The sequence below is a fragment of the Ictidomys tridecemlineatus genome, chromosome 6 (assembly GCF_052094955.1).
Source record: "Ictidomys tridecemlineatus isolate mIctTri1 chromosome 6, mIctTri1.hap1, whole genome shotgun sequence".
Lineage (NCBI taxonomy): Eukaryota > Metazoa > Chordata > Mammalia > Rodentia > Sciuridae > Ictidomys > Ictidomys tridecemlineatus.
Window position 1 is genome coordinate 14,238,880 of NC_135482.1, and position 23,694 is coordinate 14,262,573.

Here is a 23,694-nt window from a genome sequence, read left to right on the forward strand (position 1 = left end):
AAAGACCCTTGGTTAAAACCTCAGGTTATAACCTGTAAAAAGAAGCCAGGCTGATGAGTTTGCTCTGCAGAGATGAAAGAGCAAATGCAAACAGCAGGGAGAAACGTTGGGTTTTTGTTGTTTTGTATTTCATGTTCCAACAAACTGTTCTTGTAAAAGTTCCTTCCAAAACCATAAATAAGTAGGGGGAAGATATCCAAGGGGAGGAAGAAGAGCCAGCTTGTTGAGAGGATAGGGAAATCTGGTATTTCCGAGGAAATATTGAGGAGCAGGGAAGTTGAAAACATTAACACACTGCCCTTCCAGATGCCAAGTGAACAATGTAGAAACACGCAGCTTGTAATGTTTGCAAAGCTGGGATGTGCGAGGCGGGCGTTTGTCATCACATCGTATCCCAAAGCACTCTGATTACACATCTCCAGAATCCTTTCCAGGGCTTTCCAGAACGTCTCCTTCTCAGATCTTCTCACCTTCCAGACCTGGCCCATTTCCCTGGCAACAGCCAGGGTGGATTTTGAATGGAAATTACTGAAGTCTGCAGCTCCTACCTCGGCTGAACCACCACTAAAGCCACGTCTCTGGTTCTAGGTCAGTCCCTGGTCTTCCCAGAGAGGTGCACGTCCCCAGTTTTTCTCAAGTGCCCACGTGGGCACACACATACTCTCACATAACACCCCCTGACCCCTGTATTCAAGAAATAAAAATGAAGGGAAAGAAACACCCTCTCACCCACCTGCCTCTACCAGAATCAGGCCTATTTGCATCAGAGTACTTAGAAGGACCCGTTCTTGGGGTGAGAATCCCCAGTGATTGGTGGGACATGCCTGAAGAACTCATGGGAACATTCCAGAGAGGAGCTGGCTCTAAACACCAAATGGGCCACGAGAGTGATCGCTGACCCAGAGGGGCTCAAATCAACTGCCCAGATGGATGAGCCTCTCCTGCCTCCTACCCAGCCCCAGCACTGGAGAGGAATAAGAGCAACCACACAAGGAGGGGCTGCAGGGCAAGCATCGTGAGAAAAAGAGGAGACATCCCAACAAGCAACCCTTTTCACCACCCACTGCACCCGCCCAGGTCTCTCTGGCCCCTGGGCCTATTTCTGCAGCTGTGCTGCCACCCACTCTGCTCTGAGGGCAACCGAAAATAAGTTTGGTCTCACTGGCACACGGCAGGCAGATGTGGGAAGACAACCCTCAGGCCTCCATTTTTCTGAGTGAGGTACCCACTTGTTTCAGCTCTTTCTTGAAAGAAAACTACCCTCACTCCTTTGCCCTCTGATTCACTCTTTCTGGACCTTGCTAGTTAGTCATGTCCACGTGAAAATACAGCCCAGGATAGACTCTGGGGTCCAGATGGTGTTGGAGCAATGCCGTGTAGTTCTGAACCTGGTTCTCATGCTTTCAAGGGTTTTGCATTCCAGAACGTGCAGGTGTGACACTCTGATATATCCAAACAGGCCCCAGGCTTGGGATCCACAGGTGTATTGACACTTGTCTTCTTCCCTAGCGGGGTCCTCAGCAGGGACCTCTGCAGCTCCTGTCCTGTAGTCAAGTAGCCCCCTATGACTGAAAGGCCTCTATTTAGATACATTGAAGTCAATTTTATGTGTTTTAAAACTGTATTTAACAATGGATTTAAATTACACAGGGGTCAAGAATTATTCAACCAGAATGACATATACATTGAATTTTTAATAAAGCCCTGTGTTCATCTACCTCATTTATTTGTAGATTATGTGATTTAATAATGATAAAGGCCATCATATGCTGACAGTGGCCCAGAGAGTGAGCAAATACATCATACACACCATCCGATGGATCCTCATTAGAACCCTATGAGGTAGGTGCTATTAATGGGCACCTTTTAGAAATTTAAAAAGTTTAAGGCTCAGAGAGGTTAGATTAGGCTTGTCCAGACTTGTCCAGAATCACCAAGGTAGTAAGAGGCAGGACCAACACCCAATGCAGGTCCAAACCACAATGCTCACTCCAATGGGAAGTAAGCTCTCTTCTCCTCCGTGTCCCACATAGACCAGAACACAGTGGCCAGTGTCGCAGCCTACATCACAGTCTGCCTGTCTTAGTGCTTCTGTTAAACTCTACTTCTGCATTAGACTTTGCGTTCATTGCGTTTACATACTTCCTCGTCAGTCTTTGTCAGAAGTGGCAGGCTCTTCGGTTGAGAACTTAACCATCTGAAGAATGGAGCCCATTTGATTCTGCTTTTGACTCTCCTTTAATACCTGGTATAAAGGTTTCCTACAGCTGGCCTCAATAAATGTCACATTAGTGATACACACAATGTCTAAAAATGAAGATTATACCTTAAGTTATACATAGCTGTATAATTTCCTATTTTTTAATACATATGGTATGAAAAAGTACAACACAACAAGATGTTTAAAAAAAGAAAAATTCAACAAACATTTATTTTGTGCCTTCTAGATAGGAGAAGATAAAACTTCTGTGGGTGATAAAAACTTAAACAAGACTGACTTCTACCCCTGGTTACCAACTAGAGACCAAGGCAGATGCTACTGTGAGTTCATGGCGCAGGACCCCCTCATTTCTGTTCTCCATCTTGAACCCAGTCTCTTGTCCTGTGCTTGGCCCCAAAGCCACTGCCCAATAAATATGTATTGTTAAATACATTACTTTTTTCCAAAACCAGTATTAAGTTCCTACGGTTGTGCCAGGTGGTACATTTTCACATATGTGATCTGAGTTAAGACTCACAAAAGCATTATGGCTTAATGTCTCTATTGATAGTCAGGAAACTTCATCAAGAAGTGAAAGTTCTAAAGCAAGGCGGCCATGACCAAAGCTGTGGACTGACACTGTGTTCTGGGAACCACATGGGACAAAGAATGAGCACTCGGTTCACACTCTGATCACTTCCGGTTCCAATTGCCTCAGTATAGAGCCACAAAAACCATCTGACCTTTTAATAAGAACAAAGCTTGTTCTAAATACCCCAAAAGATGTACTGATGGCTGTGAGCTTGGACTCCTGAGCTGAGAAGAGCCTTCCTCCTGACTCACCTGGCTCTTGAGAGGCAGAAGGATCCAGGTCATGCCTGTGATTTTCTCTTCACAAGCAGGTTACCCCACACTCCTTAGACCTTTACCTCTGCTCTTTGGATCAAAGACTTGGAAACCCTAATTCGAAATGATTTTTGCTGTTTCGTAGAATGAGGTTGTGTAGAGCCATCTAGGTGATTGGATTTCCAGGGACATTGTTCCCTCTGTAGCAGCAAAGAACAACTAGGAAGTGGCCACATCTAGGACCTGGCATGTCCAACACAGCCCCAGGCTCAGCGGAGCTTCACCAACTAGCATTGATCTGGCAGGTGAAGCCCATTAAGATGATTATCAAAAGCCAGGTAATCCTTGAAGCTTACAGAGCACATTCACAGGGGTCTCTCATGTCATCTACTCATTTATTCGTTCATTTTGCAAATAATTAGCAACCGTATTCCATGAAAGTTCTAACAGAAGAGATGGCTAAGTATTCAACAGGAAGCCAATATTTTACTGCAGTGGGCCAGAGTCTCAAGTACTAAAACTATCTCGTTTATTTGTTATTATTTACTTTCCCCACCTGTTTTAGTCTGCTGTTTCACTGCTGTGACTTAAAGACCTAACCAGAACAACTGTAAAGAAGAAAAAGTTTATTTAGGATCTCACAGTTTCAGAGGTCTCAGTCCACTTTGGCCAGCTCCATCATGGCGGAAGAGTATGGCACAGGTAGTGACTCACGTGGTGATCAGAAAGCAGAGAGAGACTCTGCTCGACGAATACAAATATATACCCCATAGCTACATCCCCCAGTGAACCACTTCCTCCAGCCATACCCCACCTGCCCCCTCAAATCAGCACTCAGTTAATCACATCAGGAATCAATTCACTGATTATGTTAAGGCTGTAACCCAATCATTTCTCCTCCAAACCCTTTTTGCATTGTCTCACACATGAGCTTTGGGGGACACCACATCTAAATCATAATATCACCCTTAAAAAGCAAGTTCCAACAATGCTGTCTTGTTCAGTACCTTGTCCCCAAGAGTGTAGAAGTGTGTCAGACACGTAGCTGGTATTGATGACTGTGATAAAGAAAATCAAAGTACGATAAAAGAACAAAGAATGACAGATAAGGAACAGAGAATGAGACAGGGAGATTCCCCCACCGGAAAGGTCTCTGAGAAGAAACAGGATTTGGGCAGAGACTGAGTCTGGTGAGGGAGCAAAGCCTTCAGTGATCCAAAGAGAGGGCTGCCGGCCTGTGTGGATGGCCAGTGAGTGACTAAGGGGATAAAGTTAGGACAAGATGAAGACAAGACAGAGACAGGCTTGGAAGTGTGTGGAGGTTTGGATTCAGAACAACAAGATTTGCAAACCCCAGCCTGCCACTTATTATCTTATAACACTGGGATGGTTCCTGACCCTACCAAATCTCTCCAGAGATTGACAGAAATAATACAGGTGAAACCTTAGAGGGTCTGGCTTTATGGGCCATAAAAAAATGAGGAAGGCATGATCTCCATCTACTAGCAGTTTGCTGTTGGAGAGTGGGAACCGATGTGGGATGGTGATTTCTAGCATTCAGTGACATTGACATTGAGTGTCCTCCCTATGCTGTTGCTCAGATCTACACACCTCAGCTCTACTCCTCAGAGTGACTGAAATGGAGATTTTTATTAACTCTGAACTGCAGAGACTCAGAGAAGCTAGGTAGAGTCTCTCGGCTAGCTGGTGCCTGAGCCTTCTCTCCCCAGGGCGCTGTGCCTCCGGAGCCCGCCAGGAAGCGGGAGTGCCAGGTGTTATCTAAGGTGCCACGGGGCTTAGGGAGCTGAGCCTCCAGACCAGGCAGCATCTCAGCCGGTCCTTGAAGGATTCACCACCTGCCAGAACGAGGAGGGAAGCAGGGCATTTCGGGCAAGAGGGCTGTGTCACAGACAAAGGCTCAAAGCTGTGAAAGGCCTGGTGGGTTCTGGGAAAGGTGAAGAGTTCACCGACCTGTGACCCAAGGAGTGGGGAGACAGGTGGGAAAGCCGTTGGGGGCAGCTTGCGGGGGCCTTGCCAGCAGGCCAGGGACCTGCAGGCAGCTGGGAGGGCCAGGCTGTGAGCAGAGAGGGGGCGAACTCGCTGAGCTTTGTTCCCCGGGAACTGCAGGAACAGGGAGGTCTTATGCAACACCTAAGGAAAACGCCACCTGACTCACAGAGTGTCGCTGGGTTTTTAATAGAAGGTGTTATTCAGACTCCCTCTATCAACAGTCTTTCCCGGCACTGTGCGGGGGCCTATTTTAGGAAACTGCAGCTTTAGAAACGCTCCATGAGAGTTGACAGGCCACACTGGGAGCTACCAAGGAGGGCCTGTCCCCAGGTCCCTCCTGTCCCTGGCCATTACCAGTGGAACCACGCCTTCGTGGCCTGCTCCTGTCACCTCGGGCACCAGGGCGTGCTTTCCTCTTGATCATTCTCGCCCAGCCTCTTTCCTCTCTCTCCTGGGCCCCCGCTGGTGGCCGCACTCAGGAACCAGGGAAGAGTCTGGGCCCCAGGAGGCAGCAGCTGTGGCCTCTCCAGGGGCCCCCTCTGGTGAGAAGGTTTCCATGGCAACGCCACCGGCCCTGCCCCAGGGGCCGCTGGGTTCCAGGAAGGGGCCCTGCCCAGCCTCCAAAGGGCAACCCCACCCTGCCCCTGCTTTCACTCCTTCCCTCGCTCACCAAGCACTGATTTTGTGCCTACTGTTAGCAAGGCTCTCAGGATCCAGTGATGAACAAGGCCAATGAGGTCCCTGTTCGCAGGGAGCTTATGCTCTGTGGTGGAGACAAGCCAGCAAGCAGGATGGCTTCAGAAACCAGTAAGTGATACGAACCGAGTGAAGCTGTGCAGAGGGACAGAGAGGGGGGGTGCTGTCTTAAGGAGTGGGACACACGGAAGGCCTCAAAGGCCTGAGGCAGGAGTGGGCTTTGGAGGGTGTGAGGAGAAGCTCGGAGACCAGTGTGGCAATGTGTGTGAGTGTGTGTGTGTGTGTAAACAGGCCAGAATATCAGAAAGGGCCCAAAATGGGTAGGGCCTTGGCCATCATAAGAACTTCATGTTTATTCCAAGTGTGTTAAGAAGCTATCGAAGGACTTTAAACAGGTGACCCAGATGGCACTGGCTCAGAAGGGGTAGCCTCCTAGGGGACTTACATTCACTGGACCCACTAACTACTCTCCAGCTACCTGTGGATATTTACCGAGTCCCACAGGCTGGACACTGCCGCACAGTCTGCCAGGCCGGACACAACTCTGTCTTCATGAAAGGCTGGAGTTTAACACAGGACTCAGCTACAAACAGTCACTCAAATAGAGACAGAATGACCCAGAGTGCCATGGGAGAGAGCAAAAGGGGGTCCCACCTAATGTGCGAGTCAGGAATCTTCTTGGAGGAAATTCCATTAAATTGACAGCTAATCACGAGCAGTCACGAACCAGGTAAAGAGGGAGGAAGAGTGTTCCCGGCAGGAGGCACAGCATGTGCAAAGCTCCAAGGCAGGTGAAAGAAGGGTGCTTTCAAGAAACTGACAAGCAGCCCGAGGGCAAGACCCACATTCATTCAGATTTCATTTTAAGACGTTTATGGAGACTGTCCTGTGGAGTGCTGAGATGCCGGGGGGCAGATGGACAGACACGCACTCAGTGCTGGGTTGAGTCTGGACTTCCCTCACTAGTTGGTTGGGAACCTTTTACGTTTTTCAGTAGAGTATGGGGAAAGCAAAGCAACTCTGAGCAGCTCTATCTGGTGCTGCTAAATACAGACTTAGAGGAACCAGAGGCTATGGAGTCGGGGGACTATGATACTTATCCAAATCTGGACACTTCTGAACTTGAAAATCAGCATTATTAATAATTTTTCCAGGACCACATGTGTAAACCAGGGTGCCCCAGGGACTCCAGGGTCTTCCTCTGTAGGCCACTACAATAGTCGAATTAAGTTTTAGAGGCCCCAGATGGGACAGATGCAGTGAGAAATCAGGGAGGCCTGGATGAGGAGTAAGGGCACCCTCGCCAGCCAAGCCCAGGTCTCTTCCTCATCAGTTGAGGTCTCAAGCACAGCCTGCCACAGGTAACCCAAAGGGACACTAAGATTGTTCCCCTGGAAAGTGCCATCACCTTCACCCACACCAGCACCATAACCATGGCCTGCCTAAGATCACACAGCTGTTATGCTGCTGAGCTGCGATTTGGATCCGGCTGGAACCGAACCATGTTCGTTCACAGTCATGTCCACAGTCCTTCATACACACACGTGAATACCGAGCTGGGCCTAACATAAGACAAAACACACAGCGGGAGGGAGTTCAATAAGGAAAAGTCAGTAAATAAAATTCTCAAGTGGGCCGAGAAACTAATTAAGGGGTCACTATTTGTGATGGACAAGAATTAAGAAGTAGCTCTCTCCAAGGATGCACCAGTGACATTTCTTCACAGATCCTAAACTTATCAAAAATCTCTAGAGATGAAAGAAAAGGAAACCTAAGGTGTTCAGTGCCATCTCCTGTTGAAGAGAGATTCCATGTAAAAGCAGATGTCAGCTCTGAAAATGTGCCCGACCGAGAACACCGGAGCTGGTGTCCCTTCCTGCACATCCACATTCTACAAATTTTCCTTTCCTCTGGACTTTTGGGGAGAGCAAAACTGCTACTATCTACATCAGCAAACATTTCTATTATTACAATATTGTTAAAATGCATAAAAATCTGAATTATTGGGGCCAACCTACTTGCTCAGCACAACTTCCCTTCTTGACATCATGTCTTTTTCTAATTTCAGGGGAAATTTTTTGTTTTGTTTTGTTTTGAACTCTTCCAGGTTTCTTTTTACCTGCTCTGTTGAGGAATGTGGATTCCCCCAAAACCACAGGAATCAGGCACTCCTGGCTTCGGGACCCAAACAGATTTCAACCTAGCCTGAACTTTTGAGATAAATCGCCACCATATCATTCTTTTAGGCAAAATGCTTTTCTCTCTCATGTGTTCATGTGTCACACAAGTCACATTTTGAAACATTGGAAAGGCAAACGTATTTGTCCCACAGTGCCACCCCTCTAACCCAGAGAGGATTTCCCTTTATCTGTCTTGCCCCGCAGTCTCACATGCACCCAGCCTCATATTCACCCTATGTGTCACTGTAACCCAGCAAACATGCCATTTCTCTTTCCTCTTGACATTCCATCGACTAGATCTCTCCGGCTAATACAGTCTTCATGTCCGTCACTGTGGGATAGACGCCCAGTCTTCCACCAAGTTCATGTTCCTATTTTCAGTAATGCTTTAATGAGCAACCTGGGCACAGTGTGTTTCATTTTTCTTTTCTATTCTTTCTCTTCTTTGAGTCATTTCCCAAGAATCAGCCAGGAGAGGGAAATTAAGCAGGTGGGTCTAGTGACCAGCTACAGACACACGATCTGAATTCTAGTCTTGTCACTTCCTAGTGGAATGACTTGAGGCAAAGGAACATCTCTAAACCTCAACAGCCCTTAATGCACAGCAAGGATGTTGATAATCTCTCTATCTTGTCAACTGTGAGATAAAAGAATAGGTCCAGTTCAAGGGAGTCTTAAAAAAAAAAAAAAAAAAGAGAGAGATAAAACGGAACAAATACAGAGCGAGCACTTTGCCTAGTTCCTGGAACAAAGCAAATTCTAGATACGCGGAACCCTCTAATAATTCCCAGGTACACATTTACAACTGGGGAACGTATTTCTTCTTTCCTTCTAGTGGCAGCATAGTAGTTAAAAGCATGGACTGGGAAGCCAAACTTCTGGGTTCAAGCCTGACTTCCTCCCTCTATGACTTTGTGTAAGCAACAGTTTCCTCACCTGTAAAATGCAGGTGGGATCAGCAACACCTCCTGGAGTTTGTGTGAGAAGGAAATGAACAGGGCATGTGAAGAACGTGGCTTCCTGATCTTTACCTCACAGCCACCCCTGAGGATCCCCCTTGAGTCCTTTCTTGTTATGTTTCCTGTTTGATTTTGGATCTCTCAGTGCAGTGAAAAGAACATGGCCTTGGAGGCCAGAAAAACACTCATTCTAATCTTCCCCTCCACCAGACTAAGTAAGCCCTGCCACCCTAAGAAAATTACTTAACCTCACAGGCCCCAATTTCCCTCCTATTAAAAGCCATAATAACCCTGCCAGGTTATTATGAGGATTAGAAGGAATAATATAAGCTCCTTAAGAACAGATTGTACCTCACTCATCTGCTATTCCCCACACTTAGGACCGAGCGTGGCACGGAACAGCAGATCAATAAGGAGAGCAGGAAAGGACAGAACGGGAGGGAAAGAAATGAACTGATGGCATCGACATCCTGCCAGGCACCAGTAGGAGCTCAAAAGAGGGCCAGTTCATCCATCGTTGGTTTTCCCAGTGCCTGTTCCCATGGGTCCTTGAGCTGGCCTTCCTAGAAGGCAGGCAAAGAGATGCAGCCCCTTTGTGATGTTAAAGATGGATTGACTTATAAGTTAAGAAAATATCCATCAGGCACCGATTACATGCCAGACACCCTCGAAGATGCACTGGGCTCAGTACAGATGACGAAGAATGAGTGATTATGCCAAGTCACAGGTTTATGAGGTAGCATCTTAAAGACTGAACACAGCTGAAGAATAAACTATATAAAATTTTGTTTTCTTCTGTGCGGTTCTCCTGTGTATGTGGGTGAAGGGATCTTGGAAGCCACCAGGGGAGAAGCAAGTGGTACTGAAAGCACCTTCTATTTATTAAGCTTTTCAACATGCCAAGTCCTGTGCTGGTCCCTTTCAGAATCACTTCATTGAATCTTCACAATCCCCCATAAAGTGGGTCCTTGAATAGCCCCACTTCACTGAGAAGCAAACTGAGGCTCAGAGAGGTTGTATCATTTGCTGCACTGGAACATCCACTCCAGGGCAAAGCCAATCTCACCAAGCGGCCAAAAGACAGAGCCGGCACCATTAACAATTCTCTGTGATTTCACACTATAACATGCTGTGCAAATGGAAGATTCTTTTATTTTAACAGCAACGTTTTTTATGTGGAACCTATTCCAAGTGATATCTTGTCTAAATAAATAGGGATGAATCCCTAGATGACGTAAGATGTCAAATTTGCCAAGGCAGCTGGCAGGCAGGGAGACACCAGCCCAGCAGTGGTGCCGGGTTGAACTCAGAAGCTCTAAGAAAGATTTGAGATGAGAGGCACACATGGCACCAAGACTCGTCCCCAGGAAGTTGCACTGAGGTCCCTCAGTCAGTTGCCTGCTCCAAAGTGACATTGTAGTGCCTGTGGCAGCCAGTTGCCCACAGATACCTATGATAGTATACTCCAAAGAACCTCAGCATGAGCTGAACATAGTGTCAAACACTCCCCTGAACACTGAGTACCAAGGACGTGAGTAGAACCTACACACCTAAGGGCTTCCTTCTAGCTTCAGGTTTCAGGAGTGATGAGACACCTGGCTTTGGAATCACCGCAATCCCTGTTCAAATCCTGATTTGACACCAGGGGTTTGGACTGGACATGTTAGCTAGGCTCCCTGAATCTCAATTTTCTCGTCTGTAAAATGGGAATCATAGTAGCATAGGTTCAACAGGACAATTAAATGAGTTTATGTGCATAAGTCTTGGTCAGTACATTGCCCGGAAAAAAAAAAAAAGTTTTATTAACATGCTACCCAATTTCAAAAAGGGATTCACTAGGACAGAAAAGAAACTAATAATTTTGAAAATAACTCAAGTCACTCTACCAAAACGACTGTCAATTACCAAAATGACTTCAGTACAATTTCCTTCTTGACTTTCATCCCCCCATTCCTCCTCTCTGCCTGCCTCCTCCCTCCCTCCCTCCCTCCTTCCATGCTTCCCTCCCTTGCCTCCTCCTCTCATTCATTTCTTCTCCGAAAATATCTCTGTAACCCTAGATATTGATATTCAATTGTATAGCTTCAGTATTTTCATTTCTTTTCTGGAAATCCCTCTCAAAAAAAAAAAAAAAAAAACATTGAACACAGGATCCATAGGGAATCTTCTTTTAGGTTCTTGGACCGCTGTGAAAGTTCCATGACTGCAGGCGCTGTGCGTGGTGCCCAGAGCTCAGGGCCCAGGCCACAGCCCTCCCCACCCCCTGTACCCTCTGGGCCAAAGCTGAGAATGCCCAGCAGCCTGGGCACCCAGAGGAACCCCCAACAAAGCAGAGAAATCATTCATTCTCCTAATCACATCAAAGTTTTCAAACTTTAAAACTGAGCCTTGATTATAAGAAAAACTGTTGTTTTTTTGTTTTGTTTTGTTTTTTCTAAAAAGCCTGGCAATTCTGAAAAGGTCTCCTCCCCAGACCACAGCAATCTCACAAACTCTGCCTACCGAGCTGAAAGTAAAAAATAGTTCACAACAATTGCTCAATGCTTTAGAAATCTCTCTGATGCTTAAAACCTTTAATGTTACAACTGAAGGTTCCAAGCCCTCTGGAATCTTTCTTCCTTGTAAACTCTCAGCACTTTCTCAGTCAGACATCTTTATTTTCTATGTCGTCAAAGACTCTTTACCAAGAAACTCTTTTGTTTCAAAAGGGAGTCGTCTTATAAAAAAAATAAAACTCCTAAAAACAGAAAATCCAGCCCATCTAGCAGTCATATAAGGATGGCATGAATGCATTGATTTTCTTTTTGGTAGAGCAAAGAATTTTTTGCAGGCACCCTGACTCTTCCTTGACCCTAGATTGTCACCAACAGTGGAATCAAACACCACAAAGAAAACTTGGGAAAAAGGTTAAGTACTCCATCAATTCTATCATAAATACGTTTGAGTTTATGCCATGGGCCCATTTCTAAAGCTTTATAAAATCCTAATAACTTCAATGGAAAGTTGGCTTACTTGTGAGCATTGAGATTCAGTACACAAAGAATAAATAAACTTGTATGAACATTCCACTTTTGGACTAATAAAAAAAAAGATAACGTATTACTCAGAAGTCATTTGTGCTCATTTTTAAAATTTGTAAATTCTATAACTGTAACATTACAAGAAACATTTCCCTCTTTCAAAGTCTAAATACGATTTACAATGATTTTACAGAAGCTTCGAGATTCAAAACAAATGCACTAACATAGTTTTCTTCACAAAATGCATTCGTGGTGGTGTTATGAGCTTTAGATTATTCAAATGACTCTTTAGATTATTCAAATGACCCTGTTCAATATCTAACTCAAGACTAGGTCACTGGTGTCAACTGATCTTGCATTTCTCCTACATGATGGATTCAGGGCATCAGTGTTTATGAAGTGGTAATTCTCCATTCCTATTAAATAAAAATTGGCTACATTCAGCAATCTCACTTCGGCTGCATCTACACAATGATGACCTTTAGCACAACTTCAGGAAGGAGACAGGATGTGAGGCGCTACTATCCTTCACTGGGTTGCAGCTTTTCCCAAAAAGCTTGTCCTTTAAGATTTAAACCAAACAACTACAGCCACATAAACCCAACCTGTCCAGGTTCACAGAGGCAGATTATGCTTTTAGGCTTTCTTGAGGATTCACCAACCCCCAAAGTAGAAACTATATACATATTTTAAAATGTTCCTACTCTGAGGATCAGACTCCACACAACAGGAATCTCCTGGCACAGGTCAATCTGGCCCTAGTTGCCTAAATTTGGAGCAAGTTCAACTGGAGGCATAATGTCTGCGTTTCATTATTCTTTCTCCTTTTCGTGATATCTCCCCCCACCCTCACGTTTTAAGAATTGAAAAACCACAGTGTAGTAAAAATCAAATGATAAGGACCAAAACAGAACAAAGGAGAGTTTGCCCTCACATTAAAATAATATATGTGTATACAAGAAGGGCAAAAGAACTCTTTCTCTGCATTCTGATCCTGCTGAAATGAGTGTCAGATGACTCATCTGGAACTGAATTTGTCACTTCCTGAAAACCAAGTTACAATGATTCAGTCTTTAAAACAGCAATGCCTGCAAGTGTGAGAGGGAGGAGGCAGAGAGGAGAGGGAGCGAGGAATGTGGACTATCCCGTCCCAGAACTGGGAGGGCATCAGGACCCTCAAGGGGCCCCCAGCCGGGATGTGCAACCTGTCTTCTCTGACACTCCACAGATCTGTCTCCCAGGATCTCAACTCAAGCCAGCAGGTGCCACCTCCACAATGACATGCTTTCCATTCCTTGCACAGACCAGAAAGCGCAAGGATGAAATCATAGCAAACAGGAACAGACAAGGTGCCTTCTTCGTGGAAAAGGTAGAAAAATGAAAATGAAGTTAATCCTTTGGTCTAAACCCTTTCCAAAAGAATTTCTGTGGACATGAAAACAGAAGCTGGGGCTGAGGGGTATAGCTCAGTGGTAGAACTGGCAGTGTGTGAGACCCTGGGTTCTGTCTTCAGCACTGCAAACAACAAACAAAAGCAAAAATGAAGGCTATGCCTATGCAGTACAGAAAATGTCTAGGTAGGCTGAAATGGTCTAACTTTTTTTTTTCTCCTAGGATTTTATCCTCTTTCCCTCTCTAGACACCTAAAATTGGGAATAAGAGAGCTTGGTGATTTTTAAAAAATAATAATAATATTAAATAAGTCAGGTACTACGTTAAACACTCAATATGCATAATCTTGTTGCATTTTCTGAACAACCCTGGGAGAGAGAGGGCATGTTCACCAAGAAGCAAACCGAAGCTTAGAGAAGTTGTGTAATTTGCTGTGGATCACCCAGCTAGATGGTAACTGAGCTGGGATTTTTTTAAATACCTTTATTCCATTCATTTATTTTTATGTGATGCTAAGGATCGAACCCAGGGCCCTGTGCATGGTAGGTGAGCGCTCTACCACTGCGCCACAATCCCAGCCCCTGAGCTGGTTTGTCTCACATCTGCAAAACTCATGTTCTCACAAAGTCACACTACATGCACCTGAAGTCATTTAACATGCATCTGTGAATCATTTTTAGGTGTAATTTGTTGTTAAATTACCTAAAGGCTACACATATTGTCATATTACTTAATGGCATCTGCCTTATTGGATTATTCTTCCTGAGGTATGTGTCTGCATGCAAGTATCAGAGGAGCCTTGACACTCTCAGAGATGAAGCCAATCTCAACTTCACTAGGAATGAATCCCACAGAAGACAAAAGTACACTTCATATTTTTAGTAAAGAGATGGAGGCTAGGAGCTGAGTTTGTGACTCAGTGGTAGAGCGCTAGCCCAGCATGTGTGAGGCATAAAATAAATAAATAAACAAAATAAAAGTATTGTGTCCCTCTACAACTGAAAAAGAAATTCTTAGAAAAAAAAGAAAGACATAGATGTTTGAGGGGAGGGAAGAGGCAGTACTGGAGATTGAAATGGAGTAAATTATGTCATATGCATCTACCAATATGTCAAAATGAGCCCATAATTATGTACACGTGAAATATACTAATAAAAGCATAAATTTAAAACATTTTAAAAAGGGAAAAAATATACACATGCTTTACTTATGTCCTTATTTTTGTCAACAATAATTTAAAAATTGGTCTCCATCCTTTCAAGGACTATCCTTTTGCTAAAATTCTGTACACTTAATTGTTCACACCTTCCACCAACACCCTCTCCCTCATAAAACAAAAAAGAAGAGTGAGGATAGCCTTGTGACAAAGAGAGAGGGTCTCAGAACCATACGGGCTGGACAGTGGATCATCTACTCAATTCTGGTTCTGCTATTTGCCAGCCCCTCCCATCTGTCCTTTTCTCTTAAATAGAGCCTCATTGCATAAAATGGGTTGGATAATAAAGCACCATAACATACATCTAATAACATTAACTTTTGAAATGTAAGTGAAAAGTTAAAATTTCTTACTTGCATTCTGCCCCGGGAAAATTAGATACACAAAATAAAGTTGACCTCGTTCGTGTCCCATGTGATCAAGGAACCTAGTCCTCCTGCCCCTAATTCACTGGTAAACATATCAAAGTGCCCAGTGGATGCCTGAAACCACGGGTAGTGTACTATGTTTCTTCCTGTACCCACATACTTAATGTTTGATTTACAAATTAGGCACAGTAAGAAATTAAAAGCAATGATTAATAATGAAACATAACAACCATAGTACACTATAATAAAAGTTATTTAAAAGTTATTAATTCGTTATTTTTGGAATTTTCCACTTACTATTTTCAGACCATGGTTGACCACCGTGTGGGTAGCAAAACTGTGGATAAGAAGAAGCTACTGGGGGGACTGGGGTTGTGGCTCAAGTGGTAGAGGGTCTGCCTAGCACACATGAGGAACTGAGTTCGATCCTCAGCACCACATAAAAATAAAGATATTGTGCCCACCTAAAACCAAAAAAAGTATAAAAAAAAAAAAGAGGAAGCTACTGTATGTCTTATTAATCCAGCTTCTAGAGCTCAAAAACTCACGGGGCTTGCCAGCTTCTGGCTCTGACTCTGTTAGTTTTCCCATTTAAACTGTGCACAATAACAGTTCCCTTTTACAGGGCTATTGTGAGCATTGCACTGGTGACGTATTTAAATTAAATTGCTTAGCAAAGATATATGGCAAATTTGGAATATATGTTCTCTGTTCCCACGTTCACATTCCATGCTGTCTACAGCTCTATCAGATGGTTATATCAGTCCCACAAGAAAATGTTAAGCTTCCAAACCAGAAGCGTACAGCTTCATGAGGCAGCACTGCCCTGGGAAAGGTAGCACACTTCCCATTGCCCTATTTTGTCTTCATTTCTCCAGTTAGGTTTATCCTTCTTGGTGATCATCACTGAAATGCTATATTTTTGTATTTGTTTGTCTCACATTTATGCTCTAGAGGACCATAGATAGCATTTTTGTTAAACCCAGTATCTGGCAGGCACATAGTTTTCTGGAAGCAAGCAAGCCAGTCAAGATTTTTCTATGTTCAAAGTCCATATTGAGCTGCTGTGATATACTGCATCTCCATCTGGTCACCTAAAAGGCCCTTCAGATGCAGAATCAGCATGTGACTCCTTCAGGAGTCCCAAGGAGCTACATGGACCCAAAGGAAATGCTCTGTGATTCTCCATTCCCATCCACACACTTCCCTCCTCACCAAGGGGGATTCAAATCCACCCAAGGCCAGAGTCCTAGCCAGAGTCCAGATGAAGAAGGCTGGGGGAGACGAGAGGGCTTTCCCCAGTCTGGTCTCCTGTCTAGCTCTGCTATGTACAAACTGTGATCTCAGCCAAGTTCTGAGCCCTCTTTTACCCTAAAAATGGATGACAGAGTTGTAGTTAAGCTTAAACGGCTCATGTGTGAACAAAGCCCAGTAAGGTACTTGCTAGGTACTCAGTGTAGAGAGAGCACCGCTAGGTATTCAATTTAGAGACAGCACCTGTGTCTGGACTCCAGGAGAAACTTATTTTTATGCCCCTGAGAGAGCTCATCACTTTCACCTTCTCTCATCAAATACATTCTGATGTCTTTGACAGCAGATACTGAGGCCTTGTTCATCCTCAGGGCCTGCCACTAAACAGGTACTTGTTGGCAGGATTGAATAAAATCCATGGTATTCTTTTTTCTTTTTTATATTTACCGGATACCTCCAAATAATCTGTCTTTGAATTCATTCTCTCTTCCCCAAATCTGAATAAAATTGCAAGTATCTAAAATAGAGGGCAAGGGTGAAAACAACATTAGAGATTTCTCCCACCTTTCCCATCCAGCAGAGCGTGGGGACCCCTGTAAGGGCAACTGAAGAGTGTCTCAAGTGACCTGTAGAACATGTAGGGTGGGCTCTCCAGGGCCTGTGGGAGTGGAGCTCTGACTCCCCGCATTCCAGTTTGTGATGTCATCCTTTTATACCTTCTTAGCCTTTTTGGCAAAGATACCACGGCAAACACATACCAACCTGGATTAGAATCACAGTCTTCAGATTTTGGGGGTGGAAGAAAAGAATCACTGTGCTCACAATAATGCCTCCCTTAAAGAGTGCTTGGGAGGACTAGGTCCATATTTCACACGGTATGTCCTCAGAAAACAGTATATGCAACAGGCACATCATTGAGCAGTATAATTTTAGATAGACCACAGTCATCTTTATGTTCAACTTTCTAATTTATAGGTCTTATCTATAGGGGAAAGGGTCCTTTGCCCAAAGTGTCACCAGAGAGGTGACTAGGTACAAGAAAGGACTCCCTTCTTTCTAAAAGCCTGAGTAATGAAGGGTAGAGAGTGGTTTTCTTTTGATGGAAGTATTTTGACACATTGGTCAGTGTGTATTTCTTTCTGACATATGAAGCCAGCCTGTGTCGCTGGCTTCAACATCTAGAAGTATTTCAGTGTTTCCAAGATTGAAAAACGAATACAGCCCCATAAAACCTAGTGTCCTTTTAGGATAAAGGAGGTTGGTCAGAGGGTTAAAGAATGTACCTCAGCTGGCACGGAGAAAGGAAACGAAGAATCTTTTTAAAACAGTAATTCGAGGTTCTTGACTCTTAAAAATCTCAAATATTTTAGTAGATAATTAATTTGGGGAGAAGTTCAGTAACTGTGTAGCGGCTCCGCTCTTAGTTGAGACAGCGGCAACCAGCGCACAGCCTGCTTCCTGGATTCTAAGGTAAAGCCAAACCCAGAGAGGAATCCGTGGACCTTGCTGGAGAATCCCAGCCTGTGAGCGGTCTAACCCTTCATTCCGTAGCGACATAACCTTGGAATGACTAGATTTATCCAAAGTGCATTGCAAGTGGCTGAGTCGCAATCATAACTTGTCACTCTTGTCCCTGTACAAAAGGGCCCTGTGTGGGGCTCCGGGGAGGGGGGTAATCAGACAGGATCTTCTCTCCACCATCACCCCCACCCCTCCCCAGAATAGGTCTGGCCAAGCACTGTCTTCTCTTTCCCTCCTGAACCCAACTCATCATCCTTTAGGATCTGTGTGAGGAGGGGGATGAGAAAATTCCTGTAGGGCGACCCATGGGGTCGTGGGGAAGAAAAGCCAGAATCTTTCGGGTTGGCGAGCCGTGGCCCTTGGGGAGGCAGGCGTACTGCCCAGCTGGCGCCTAACCTCGGAACAAGGAGGGAGGCTGGAAGAGAACCGAGAGAGGCGGGGTGGGAGCAAGGGTGCGCTAGCGGGCTGGGAAAAGGTGTAGCTGCTGCCGAGGAATGGAAGACCTCGGCGCCTCTGGGAAGCAGGACCGTCCAGCACTCACACAGCGCCAGGGAGGCCCCTTGCAAACTCTTCTCCCCTCCTCGCACTCGGTCCTTTGTTGTCGGCCTCTGCCTCTGGCTCCCGCTCATGCCCTCCGGCCCCCCGCCCCCCTGAAGTCACCCCAACTGCACTCATAATATTTTGCTTTGCGCCGGGTCTGTTTTCCACACCAACTTCCAGCAGTCTCCATGGCGACGCGCTGGGGAGGGGGGCGGGCGCGGCTATGGAAATCCCAGGCCCGAGCCGCCGAGCGGCCCCTGCTAACTTTTCCGGGTCTCTGGGTCCCGCAGGCAGAGTGGGAAAGCGCGCTGTCCCAGGCCGCCGTGCAGAATCGCGTGCGGGGCTTTGGGGCTCGGCCTGCGTGTGGTGTCCGCGTCGACGGGGGCTGAAGTTGCAGGGTCCTGGGAGCCCCGGGACGACGCGACACTCACTTGACCCTGCTGTCAAACCCAGACGCCGGCGCTTAGCAGGTGGCAGAGGTGGGAGCACGCAGGCCCCCCTCGCCGGCCACACACACGCCCGCAGAGGGGGAGACAGCCTGGTCCAGACGCGGAAGCAAGGCATAAAGCTCTTTTCCCGAGTTCCCCGAACCAGTAGACGGGTTCCCTAGGCCCGAGAGGCTGCCACTTCTCCAGGGTTTCGCCTGCGGGGCATGGAGGAGGCCCGGCCCCGTTCCCCTGGGGCGCGCTCTGCCCCCGTGGGATCAGCGCAAAAACGACTAGACATCCCCACCTCGCGGTCCACGGAACCGCGCGGGGCCTTTTGCTGGGGTCTGTAGAACAGCGTGCCCCCTCCCCCACCGATGGGACCCAGGATATTCAGAGCCGGCTTCAGGAGTATTTTGACTGGCCCAGCTCCGGGCTCTGGAGACGCGGGCGGAAAGTGAGTAGGGCAGAAGATTCCAGTTCAAGCTCTGCAGTGCACCTCTCCAAGGCTGCATCCCGTTTAACAAGAAACACCTCGCGCAGGCGACTAACCCGGGCCTGGCCCACTTTGCACAAAGTTCTCTGTGGCCCAAAATTCTACCCACGTTCCCTCCTTCGTTCTCGAATTTCCCGGTAACTCGAGTAACTGAGCAACGCTCTCCTGAATAGGACAGCCGGGATCGGACTCGCACGCTCGCGTGGAGAGAGCAGGTTACACCCGACTCAGCACCCATTTTTGCTCGCCGTGCGATTGCGGCGTGGGGCTCATGGGATGCGCGAGGGTACCAACTGGAAACCGCGCACGGGCCGGACTGTACGTTGTCCGCCGCTGCGCGCGCGCTTGCAGCCTTTGCAGCCTGTCCGAGCTTCGCATTGCGGCCAGAGTAGTCTCCGAGAGGAGCTTTGCTTTGTCGGGCTGGGCAGCTAGCGAGCGGAGGGCCCAGGAGGCGCGCGCCGGCTCTCTGGCCTCCCCCGACGGGCCCATTGTCTTAGCTCCACACTTGTTGAGTATTTTGGAAAAACTCAAGGAATATATTACCAGCTCGGTGCGCGGAACAAAGGGGAGAGTTTTCGCAGGTCACACTGAAGTGGCCCCAAAGCAGGCCACTAGAGCCCCGGCCCCTGAAAAACTGTTCTCCCGGGCCCGAGGCACTTCGCGGGGATTTTCCTTTTTAAGAGTAAGGGACGGTGACTCCGCTCGCCGGCCACTGATCCTGGACACTCGGATTGCGCTCCAGCACTTGCTTGTTCGATCCCTTTCGGAATGAAATAATAACTATATTCGTGTTTCTGGTCGTGCGCGATCTTATATAAAAGAAGGAGAATCAAACTGCTACACGGAGCGCTGGTCTGTGCAAGCCAGTGAGAAAGGACCTTTACATAACAAGGGAAACCCAGAAGAAAAGCTAATTGGATTAAATTCTCTGGAAGGGAGGTGAGGGAAGGGTCCTGGACCGGACCACGTCCAGCCGCACTGTGCTTATCCGTTTGTACGGCCCAGTGAAATGTCACCTGGTGCGTCTTGAATAATTTCTCAACGTTGTCATTTCTCCAAACTTTTGATTTTGAGTTCAGAAGAGTGACCTAGGGATATTTCAATCGTATGAAAGGCGGGTGGGTGGGAAAAGGATTTGGGTTTCAAAACCTTTTGGGTGTTTGCAACTTAAGGTGGTGGGATCCATCGTCCCCACAACCACCAGATACACCTAGGACATAAAACAGAACATATCCACAGACACACAGCCATCAGCAGAAAGTACCAAGGTGTTCCAGTCCTGTAGAGAGATCAGATAAAAACCCCAGCTGGGACACAGTAGGTTTAGGGTGTGGGGATACCCCAAGACCTTGCATGGGCCCCCTGCAAATATTTAGCCACAGATTTGCAGAAATGGTTTTAATTGGGTCAAATATATATATTTTTTAATGTTGGGGTGCTCTGGAGGGGCAGTTTCCCAAGAACTTGAGATAAAAAATATGGAAGGGCTCTTTCCCTCTCTGAGTGCCAGCTTGGCAGCCTGTGGTCCCAATTGTCAAGCCTTGGTGGCAGATGACATGTCTTCTTGTCATCACATTTAGGACAGAGGACTTGGGGTCCCAGCCTTTCCCCCACTTCCTGGTGGCTCACACCCAGCCAGGGCAGAGTAATCAGGGAGGGACTTGGGATCAGAGATAGATAAGTAGCCTGGAAACTAAAAGATGCTCTCCCACCATTAGTGGATTTGGTGTCCCAAGCAACAGGGCCACTAGGGCCTGCAGCAAAGGCCAGGAGAGACCTGAAATCTTCCTGCAGGGACTGGGGAAAGATCATCTGGAGCCATAACCAGATGACCCCAGCCCCACCACACACTCTTTTCCAACCCGCCTAGGGTATAGGCAGGCAAAGATTCCATTTGATTGTTGATTTGCTCAAGGAAGGGACGTGTGTGTTTGGGGACAGTTTAGGCCAGAGGGCACTTGTTGCTCATAGTTGCAATGCCCAGTAGTCGGTGTTCCCAGGCATCCTCCCAAGCTTCTAACCAAGTTGTTGCCTTCACTCAGGCTGCCTCTACTGCTCCAACTCCTTCACCCCAAGAAACCCCAAAGCTGCAGCCCAGCCAGCATAGGAGTGACCTGGTTGGAGGCTGCCGCTGGGGAGGGGTGAACTTTAAGACACCTTCCACTTAGAAGGGAAGCAGGGAGAGTAAAACTCAGATTTAGAAGTTTGGTGGCTCCCCAAAGGTTCTAGGAGTCCAGGAATAGTCCACTGGAGAAGGAACCGAGATGTTGGGCATTTTCGTTGGAGGAGATTCCTGGTCTTCCTTCCTCTGTTGTTAAGTGCACAGCGCCCCTAAAACGCGATGTCCACCAGCAGCAGCCCCCAAACTATTTGCAGACCTCAACGCCAGGCCTCTCCCGTTGCTCTGCGCCCTGCTCTGCTTCCCGCGAGGTTACCGCCTCGGAGAGGAGTGGGTCGGTGGGTGCCCCTTCCCTGCTGGAAGACTGCACAGCTCGCCTGGGACAGCTGGACTCCCATCTCCCAATGCTTTGGTTTCCCCAGGACCACCGGGTTCGCAGCCGCCACTCCCTCCAGCTGCGCGTCTCCACCAGCCTCGGTCCCCACCTCCCAGGCACTGTGCGAGCCGTCACCCTCCCCCGCCTCTGGGGCGTTCCGCTCGGCTTCCCGGCCCTCGCCAAAGGAATCCGAGCGCTCCGCTATTCCGGGCCCCCAAACCCTGGGGAGGAGCGGGGCCCAGGAGGGGACCATCGGCTCGCAAAGTTACAGCAAGTGGCATCTCGAGCTCCCAGCGAGTTAGCGCATCTTTACGTAACTTTGTGTCGGGGCAAGCGAAAGCGCGCTCCTTTGAACGCGCGCGCGCGCGCGCGCACACACACACACACACACACACGTTATACACACACACACGCACACACACTTCCACATATCCACTTCCACATTTTTGCCAGATTGAAAAGTTCTGCACGCTCTCCGTATTTCCTGGGGTTCCGCTGTCAAGATGACCCATCTGAACTTTTTGCAACTCTTTCTAAAGTTCCCCTTCTCCCTTCTCCTTCCCTCCCAATGTCTTCCCCCAACCCCCCACCAGAAGGACTAACCTGTGGAATCCATGTCGGGTTCCTCCAGTAACCCACAATGCATGCTCTTCCCATGGACAGCACAGGCGCCCCCCCAAAGTCCTGATGTTTGGGGATCCCCTGTGCTAGAGATGCCCAGGGAGTGAGGGAGGGGAGAAGAAGGAGGAGACAGACGCAAAGAGTGCGAGGGCAAAAGGATAAAGGAGGAAGGAAAGAGAAAGAAGAGGAAAGAAAAGAGAGAGGTGGAAAAAAAAGAGAAAGAGGAGAGCTAGGAGAAGGGGGAGAGAGAGAAAGAGCGAGCAAGCGAAGGGACACTCAGTAATCCAGCCGGGCAAAGCCAAACCCGTCAAAATGTTTGCGGATGTTTCATGGGAAAAAGCATCATTTTATAGGAGCCCCGATGGGAGCAATGTCATTGATAGGCCAGCCGGCCTGATGAATGGCCGCTCGTCAGATGGGGCCGTGGCGAGGCGCACTGTGAAGCCCATTGTGGGCCTGTTTTGAATAAGAAAAGCCGCCTCCGAAAAGGGGGGCTCAGAGCGACGCAATCCCAGCCCTCCGACTTCCCCCTTCTATTATAGCATTAGCAACGTTTTTCTTATTTAAAGTTCCAGAGGCCTTCTCCAGCCTTCGCTAGGCACTCATTATAGGCGAAATCAAAATTGGCTTAGATGTGGCCCCCTCCCCCTTCCGACCCCTCCCCCCGATCAGGCCCCCGCAAGGTGGGGCGGGGGACTCTAAGGAGCCTGGGGAGACTCCTGCGCGGCCACGAGTGGGCCCCACTCCTTTCTCTGTCCTTTTGTGCCGCCTCCTCTTTTCTTCCTGGGTTGGAGGTGGGTGGGGACCCTGTGGGTGCAGAGGGGACCTATTTTGACCCCTTTCCACGCAGTTCCGCGAACACGCGTGGAGGAGCAGAAGGCGCTGAGGGGAAAGGGTGGGTTGGGGGAGCAGCAGTAGCCTTAAGACCCTATCCCCAAACTGAATGTGGAGAAGGACGCTTGGCAGGGAGGGGTGAGGGGCTGGTTCTCCTCCAGAACTTTTTGTCTTTCTCTGGGTCTCCGTCCTTAACCCTGCCTCCCTCCTTTTCTGGTCTCTCTCCCTCTCTCTGGGGTCTCCGGTCTCTCCTCCTCTCTCTCCCTCTTTTTCTCCTTCTTTGGCTGCTCGTCTCTCTGTCCAGCCCCTGCCCCCCACGTCTCTTTGTCTCTCCCTGGGACGCTGCCTCGGTCTCCATCCCCTGGGTCTCTCTGACTCCCACCCCACCCCCGCGCCTCTTCCCGTAACTCTGTCTGTCAGTCTGTCCGCATCTCGGTCCTTCCCTCCTCTGCTCTCATCCCCCACCCCCGTTCTTCCCCCTCGCTACCCCCCTCATCCCCACAGCCAACCTCGAAGTTTGTGAGAAGCCCGGCGTCCAAGTGGGGACGCAGTTTTCCCAGGGACCCCCTCCTTGGCGGAGTGTAAAGTGCAGAAGGAGGGGGGCAGAGGGCTGGGGGGCTGGAA

The 23,694-nt window shown here is 47.8% G+C and overlaps 1 protein-coding gene across 4 annotated transcripts in view; it reads right to left on the reverse strand.

The window, feature by feature from the left end:
- Rfx4 (regulatory factor X4) overlaps positions 1–22,676 on the reverse strand; it is a 161,675-nt gene extending 138,999 nt beyond the window's left edge. For 2 of the 4 annotated variants that reach the window (XM_078052893.1, XM_078052892.1), the window contains exon 1: positions 22,219–22,676. In XM_078052893.1, the coding sequence (XP_077909019.1) occupies positions 22,219–22,261 (43 nt within the window). In that variant the 5' untranslated portion in view covers positions 22,262–22,676. The remainder of the gene's footprint in view (positions 1–22,218) is intronic. The other 2 variants (XM_078052894.1, XM_078052891.1) reach the window with 1 other exon arrangement.
- Between the last annotated feature and the right edge of the window lie 1,018 nt (positions 22,677–23,694).